This window comes from Rhagoletis zephyria, unplaced genomic scaffold (genome assembly GCF_001687245.7).
Source record: "Rhagoletis zephyria isolate East Lansing unplaced genomic scaffold, Rhagoletis_zephyria_1.1 Rzeph_scaffold_00653, whole genome shotgun sequence".
Lineage (NCBI taxonomy): Eukaryota > Metazoa > Arthropoda > Insecta > Diptera > Tephritidae > Rhagoletis > Rhagoletis zephyria.
In genome coordinates this window covers 120,236-127,458 of record NW_016157737.1, presented here as the reverse complement: position 1 = coordinate 127,458, position 7,223 = coordinate 120,236, and the positions used below count along the sequence as shown (strand labels likewise).

General features: G+C 33.2%; 1 protein-coding gene across 2 annotated transcripts in view; it reads right to left on the bottom strand.

The window, feature by feature from the left end:
* Positions 1-5,872, bottom strand: part of t (C45 family peptidase tan) — an 85,420-nt gene extending 79,548 nt beyond the window's left edge. The window contains exons 1-2 of one of the 2 annotated variants that reach the window (XM_017613379.1): positions 5,705-5,872; positions 5,339-5,516 (exon numbers count right to left, since the gene is read on the bottom strand). In XM_017613379.1, the coding sequence (XP_017468868.1) occupies positions 5,339-5,422 (84 nt within the window). In that variant the 5' untranslated portion in view covers positions 5,423-5,516; positions 5,705-5,872. Of the gene's footprint in view, positions 1-5,338 lie in introns of both variants that reach the window. The other variant, XM_017613378.1, reaches the window with a different exon arrangement.
* Positions 5,873-7,223: the final 1,351 nt, after the last annotated feature.

Genomic DNA, 7,223 nt, shown 5'->3' with positions numbered 1-7,223 from the left:
TCCTCCTAATTTTGTGTATGAGAATCGGAGTCGGTTGCGTTTTTTTTTTGTAGAAAATTAATTGTTTTACACAAAACAAAAAAAAATATTTTAGAAACAGAAATTAAAATTTTTGCCACACTTTTAAACTATGGATTTGAGGTAAAGTGATTGATTCATAAATTTAAGGCTATTCGCGTTTTTTTTANAAAATTCTTGGAAGTAGAAACTTCCAGAAAGTAAATTTTATTAGTTCTTGATAAGCGATTTGATGCTTCTGCAGGTAAGATTTTGAATGTGAGTAATAATTATATTCAACAATACCGCAATTCGGTGTTTTCCAATACCATTCACATACACTGAATCGGAACGAATATTTAACTAGGCTGCCTTCATTATTTCCGAGAGAAGATGTGCCCTCAAGCTAAAAAACGGTGATATGATTCTATTTATAGCAAAACTTATTGGGCCGTCGGAATGATCTTTAAAGAAAGAAATATTGACTCTGTTTACTTATTTAAAGCGCGTTTTGAGTTCTTAATATGAATATAAAGTGTACTAAATTTCTTGTTCTTGATTCTATGAATTATATGTTAAAAATAGTACGGCCAGTACAGGCTTAGATACATCAGTGTGGATTGCGATACTATCGACGATATATCGATGGTTTAAACTACTATTATCGATGCTCACGACTATCGATAGTTTGACAGCACTAATATGTAAATATTAAGTTGAGATAGTAAATATCTTGTTTTACAAAATATAAAAATTTAAACAATACAACAACCAGTTGAGAGTTTTTTAATTTCTCGGTGCACATTACATAGGACAAATGGCCATGTTATCTGTGTGAAAGTGAAAACTGAAATTGTTGCTTTCCTATTTTTACACTGGTTATGCCGATTTCGCCCATTTTCAATTGCAACCTACCTTGGATAAAGGGCAATGTGCGTGCAAAATTTCGTTGATATATCTCAATTTTTGCTCGAGTTATGGTGTACACGGATGGGCGGGCGGACGGATCATTTGTGTACACATTTGTCTATATCTATCTCGATTCGTTTTGGCTGTTACAAACAACCGTTATGTGAATAAAGTTATTATACCCTTGTGCACAAGTGCGCTCGTGTATAAAAATCTATAGTTCTGCAAGTTTCTAAGTGAAGTGGTTCTTTTGGGAAGCTACCAGGGAAGCCAACTCATAGAGAATTCCCCGAATTGCGGAGAATTTCGGTTTGCGTGGAGAATAGGGGAATGAACCATTTTTGTGGGGAATTTCAGCTCGTTCAATTCTAGTATAATAAAGTTTCAAATGGCCAAAACTTACCGTTGAGTTGTTAGAATTGTATTTGTCGCATTTGCTTTCATATAACGAATAAACATAATTTATTTTTATATGGAAAAAACCCGCAAACACTTCGGCAAAAAAATTCCAAAACGAAAATTTGTAGACGCATTAAACTTGCGCTTTATTATAAACAAGTTGAGTGGGCTACAAAATTTCGTACTCAAAATCTTTCTAGAAAATGGAATTAAAAAGCTCGAAATTTTTAGAACTTTTAACCGACTTCCAAAAAAGGAGGAGGTTATCAGTTCGTCGGAATATTTTTTTTTTATGGATGTTACCGCACAACTTTGGATCACGTCAACCGATTTCGAATATTTATATTTTTTTTTGTTTTTTAAATATTGCACACAGTTTGAAACTTGAATTTATACGGTATTTGCTAACGAACCTTAATTTTATAAAAAAATAACTCAAAAACCACAAAAAAAATTATAATTGATGCGACTAAAATTTTTCGGGAACTGTATGTTATATTATATAAACATTTTTTATTCTTTATTTGATAACTGACTTTGTAAAAGTTTGATTTGGTTTATTATTAAAGTCCAGCAATATATCAAAATACATTAAATTTTTCGTTTTTTTTTTTGTTGTAAATTAGGAGATATCTATGGGTTGGGAATTTTACGAAATTTTGGGCAAAATCGGAGTATTTTATAGTCCAAATCGGGGAATTCTCAAAAATGAGTTGGCTACCCTGGTAGCTACATAAACGAGTTGCACATTTGCCAGATATACAATTTTCAAGTCAAATCCAGTCTAAGTCTTACATAACTGAGATCATTGGAAACAAGCGAGCTGAAAAGGTGTAGAAAACAAATTTTCTTCCGCATATTCATTTCATAACTGAGCACATACTACCGGGGTTGCCGTAATGGTTGCCTCGTGTGTATTAAACAAGAACATCAGGTTGCCTCAACGCGTTACTTCAACGGTTGCTCCGTGTGTAATCAGCATTATGCTTTATTTCTACTCAGTTACAGGCCAATCTAATATTCACGCACGCCGTGTCCTGCGTGATATTTAGATTTGTCATTTATGCTCAACTGACATTTTGGCGCGATTATGGATTCAAATTTTGTTTAACAAACTTCTGTAAACTTGACACAAATGCAACTCTGATTAATTACGCACGAAAAGTGAGTTCGGTTTATCAAATGTACGCCGGTAATATTAGGTTGAGCTGTTATACCCAACACCGGACAAATTCATCCCGTATATATGAAGACCAGCGTTGCCGCTTTGGTTATTTTTTTATCAAAATTGGTAATTTTTCATTTATTTATCAGATTTGGTATTTTGGTAACTTATTTTTCAATTTTTCCTTTTATAGAAATACAAGGTAATCCTGAAAGTATCACAAGGCTAAAAATTCTTTGGCGTTCCTTGGTTACTAGAATTGTTCGGTCTCAACCAAACTGCTTGAAAGTGGCTATTGCTAAAATTACCATGCCCTTTTCCATAAGATCGTCCTTCCTTTCCTTGTCAGTTCCTCAGCTTTGCAATTGCGATCAATACTCCGGCGTAACCCGGCAACTGTAGAGGTAGAATTCTATGTGTTGACATATGAATGTATGTACATTGGTCATAACTGGACAAATGTTGGTTTTCAATTGCTCCAAAATTTTAGGTTTATACGCATAAATACGGCCTCATAAAAAAGTGCCATGGTGTCAAGTCAGATAATCTCAGCGTCCATATGACAACCCCTCTACGGGAAATTATGCGCCTAATAATCCTATGTTGCAAAATATGTATACCCTTATGAGTCATAAGCAGTGTTGCCGCGAATCAAATTTAGTGGTAGCCAAGTTCCTTTAAAAAAAGGGCTAAAAAAAGCTAAAAAAGTCATTGTGGCTAAAAATGGTAGCTAAAATACGTAAACATGTTCAATAAGTAATGGTATAGAAAAAAAATGAACTCTGGAGAAAAAGCAAATATTTTATCCAACCAAAAACCTTTTTGTATAAAAGGGGAAATATACGACACCAGCTTGCTCAGCTCCATCAATTGTTGATTGATACCATCAGGCTCGAAGCATATAATCTTACCAGCATGCTGGTACAATATTTATTTCTTTAGATTGAGTCGAGGAAAGAGCGAAATGATTAGAAGCCAAATTTCATAATTTTTCTACCATTTTGTTAAACATTGTTTTTGTTTTTATTCACAACTGCAATAATGCGAACTTAATCTTCCACAAACACGGCTTTGACTCATATAGTGCAAGAAATTCCCCAAAATACTTTTTGCTTAGAAAATTGTGCTAATTTCACCACTCACGTCAGCCAGCATGCTGGTACAATCATAAATGTTTCAAATAGTTTTTGAAGTACGCACCAGCAGCTGGTACAATCACACCACAAGAACATATTAAGTACTACGGTCAATCGACTTGATGGGCCATTTAACAAATTAAGCATATTAAGGGCCGTAAACTTATCTATTTTAAACTATAGTTAAATCGTTAATAGATAAGTTAACAGCCCTAACACTTTTACAGTATGTATCTATAAAAACGTAAGGAACATACAATACATATATGTATATATATTAGTCTTTCTTAGTTTAAAAATGCATCTCTAACATAAATGAAAAAAAGAGATCAAATTAAGCATATAAACCTTTTTCAAGCCAGTTAGAAATAAATTCTCCAAAGGGCTAAAAAAAGGGCTAGGGGCAATTTTAAATTTATGTGGCCAAAAAAGTATGTGGTAGCTAAATCTAGCCACCAAAGGATTAAAACGGCAACACTGTTGACAACTCAGGTCGGCTCTCTTTTAAGGAACTATTATGTCAAAAAATATAAACACACAAAAAATATAAAATTTTTTCAATTTGACTTTATAGGATGGTCAAACTCAATCACACTTTGTTAAATACATTTGGTATGTACATATGTACATTAGTGTGGGCCGATTAAACTGGCATTTCAGGGTACTATTTTATATATATATAAGGAAAATTTGAAAGTTACCCTACCTGGCTACGCCCATGCTGCCTATCAAAGCAATGTCTTCAAAGAAAAATTGTTTTTCGCTCTCCTGTAAAATCTGAGTACCGCAAGATACAGAGGCGGTTTTGAAATTGGTTGATGGGCGGTTTTGCAAAAACTATCGACTATATATATACACATATGTTAAGGACTAATACACACACACTACCACATAATCGAATTTCGTCCTTCTAACTTTATTTTTTTAGCACAAAAAATTGATTAAAAAGACGTTTTTAATGCCTTGTGTGCCAAAAAATGTTTTTTTTTAATTCTAGAGAATTTTCTATTTTATTTGAAATAGATATTGTTGTACTCACATAACACAGAATTTTAAGATAATATATTGAATTAATCCTATCCCTGAAATTTTAAAGTACTTTTTATTAAAAACCCAAGTAATTTTTAGCAAAAAAAACCGACTTCAACTCTCATATAAAAAAATATATATTTATATATATATCTCATGATCCACTGATCGGATCTTAACCAGATTAGTATGGGACGGTTGACGTGGTCCAAAGTTATGCGGTAACACACATAAAAAAAATAATATTCCGACGAACTGATAACCTCCTCCTGTTTTGGAAGTCGGTTAAAAATACTGACGTCAAAGAGAAAAACTGAGAACGAAATTTTACGATATTTAAACTCCTCTGGTTAAAATGTTTGGTGGAATTACAGAAAAAGCTAGTAAATCCTTTCCACAAGTGTTACCTAAGAAATTTTTGCTATAACAATCGGTACGGTAAGGAGTATGACCTTTTTTTTCAAAATATATATTTCGATTGCAAAAAAACTTGAACTTGAAAACGGTTGGTAGTATAAACAAAAACTATAACTTCAGACAAAAAGAAACTTTAAACACTCGAAAAGTGTGAAAATGTATCCAATCAGTTTGTGTATATCGTCTATTTTAGCAGAAGTAAACAAAAACATTTTTATGGACAATATAATTTATTTATTTACACATCCTGCTATCTTATTAAATAGTAAACTTTTCATAATCTCACCATATCAAAACCGACATCGTAATTAGTACCTCTGGTGTAAAGCACAGGGATGGCTTGGCGTCTTGGAATATTTTTAGCAGTCATTTTTATACTCTTCGCTTATCAACTACTTATTTTATTTACATACACTTCGCCTTAATTGCGCGCTTATCAAAATGATTAGGCAGTAACACCAGACCTATGTATGTATTTAGAGATATAAAAATACGGCGATTCCGATAGTAAATATAACTAAAAATATTAAAACCGCAAATACATAACCGAATACGCCTACTCTAACCGACGGAAATATTAGCATTCGAGTATCGTAAAAACGTGAAACCCTGAATGGATATTAGCAACTGTGTGAATGCTTATAGTAATTACTGTGAGTAAACTCGAAGATTTTAGCAAATCATATGCCTGTCACCAATGTTGATTTATAGATTATTTCTATTCTATTTCGAATTGCCTACACGATTTTTGAACAAGTTTTTTGTTTATATTTGTTCCGGACAGCTGTAGACCGATTGGCGGCAATACTCAAACTGAATGAATTGAAAATTCTTAGCAGCGAGGAGACTTCGTTTGCCGGGTTTTTAAGTCGATTGGTTCGTTGGCTTTTTGGTGTCCGCGTAGCGGCGCATGGCATTATACTACTAAAAAGTGTTCTACAAAATAAGAAGACAACAAAAATACAAATTCTACTACACATGTATGTATACATACTTAAAAACTCACGAAACCGTTTTAACGATAACATTAGCACTTGTGTGCATACTTATCTACACAATAGTCGTCGTTTATTTGGGGCTGTTGAAGTGTTTACATACATACATACATATGAAGTAGGTAGTATGTACGGTTTTGTGTGTTTTGCNACATACTTATCTACACAATAGTCGTCGTTTATTTGGGGCTGTTGAAGTGTTTACATACATACATATGAAGTAGGTAGTATGTACGGTTTTGTGTGTTTTGCTAAGCGTATGTTTGGGGCTGGTTTAGAACGGTACCGCCACTAACGCTTGGAGAAGCCACCAATACGAATTTACGTTTGTGGTTGTTCCAAATAGTTACATACTATGTTACCGTTAATCGGGTTTAAAACATTGACATTCATACATTTACATATTTACACAATAATGTGCAAATCATTTACATATGCTCGGGCTTGTAAGGCATCTAGTTATACAAACATATGTACATATGTATGTACATACATATGTACGGATGTGAACATAACAAACCAAAGCTCAAATGCAGGCATGGCAACCATTGTTGGGGTGGCTAGGCACACAAGCCTTCGTGCATACTTTCACTTTAAATAAAATTAAAGACAATCAGTCATGCATTCACGCTTAAATGCGTACATATTTACATACTCAAATGTACATACATATGTATGTATGTAATATGTATGTATAATTGCGAATGCTAAACCACCTACAGCCTCCCTAAGGGTGCGAACAGAGTGGCCGCTTGTTGCCGAGCCGAGCCGACTGACGCTTATTGCGAGAACTTGTTCATGCGAGAAACAAGTTTGAGTGTGCATAGTGGATGCGAGAATCAGCGCTGATATTTTATCTATTATTTGTGTTTTATGTATGTTTGTATGCATTTGGGTTTGTTGTTCATTCGTGTTTGTGAAATTGAAGTGAAAAGATATGGATTCGTCAGATGATGAGTATTTAGCTTCGGCTACTGTTTTAAAGTATTTTATCAATAAAAAATCATTTGGAAAACATCCAATAAATGATAAACGAAGTGAATTTGGAGAATTTCATCACTTATATAGTGATTTAAAATAAATAAATAAAAAAATAAATAAAAAAGATTTTTTAATAACAATAATTTATTTATTAGGTTTTTCTTATGTATTTTATATTAATCGAAAATTTTTTTT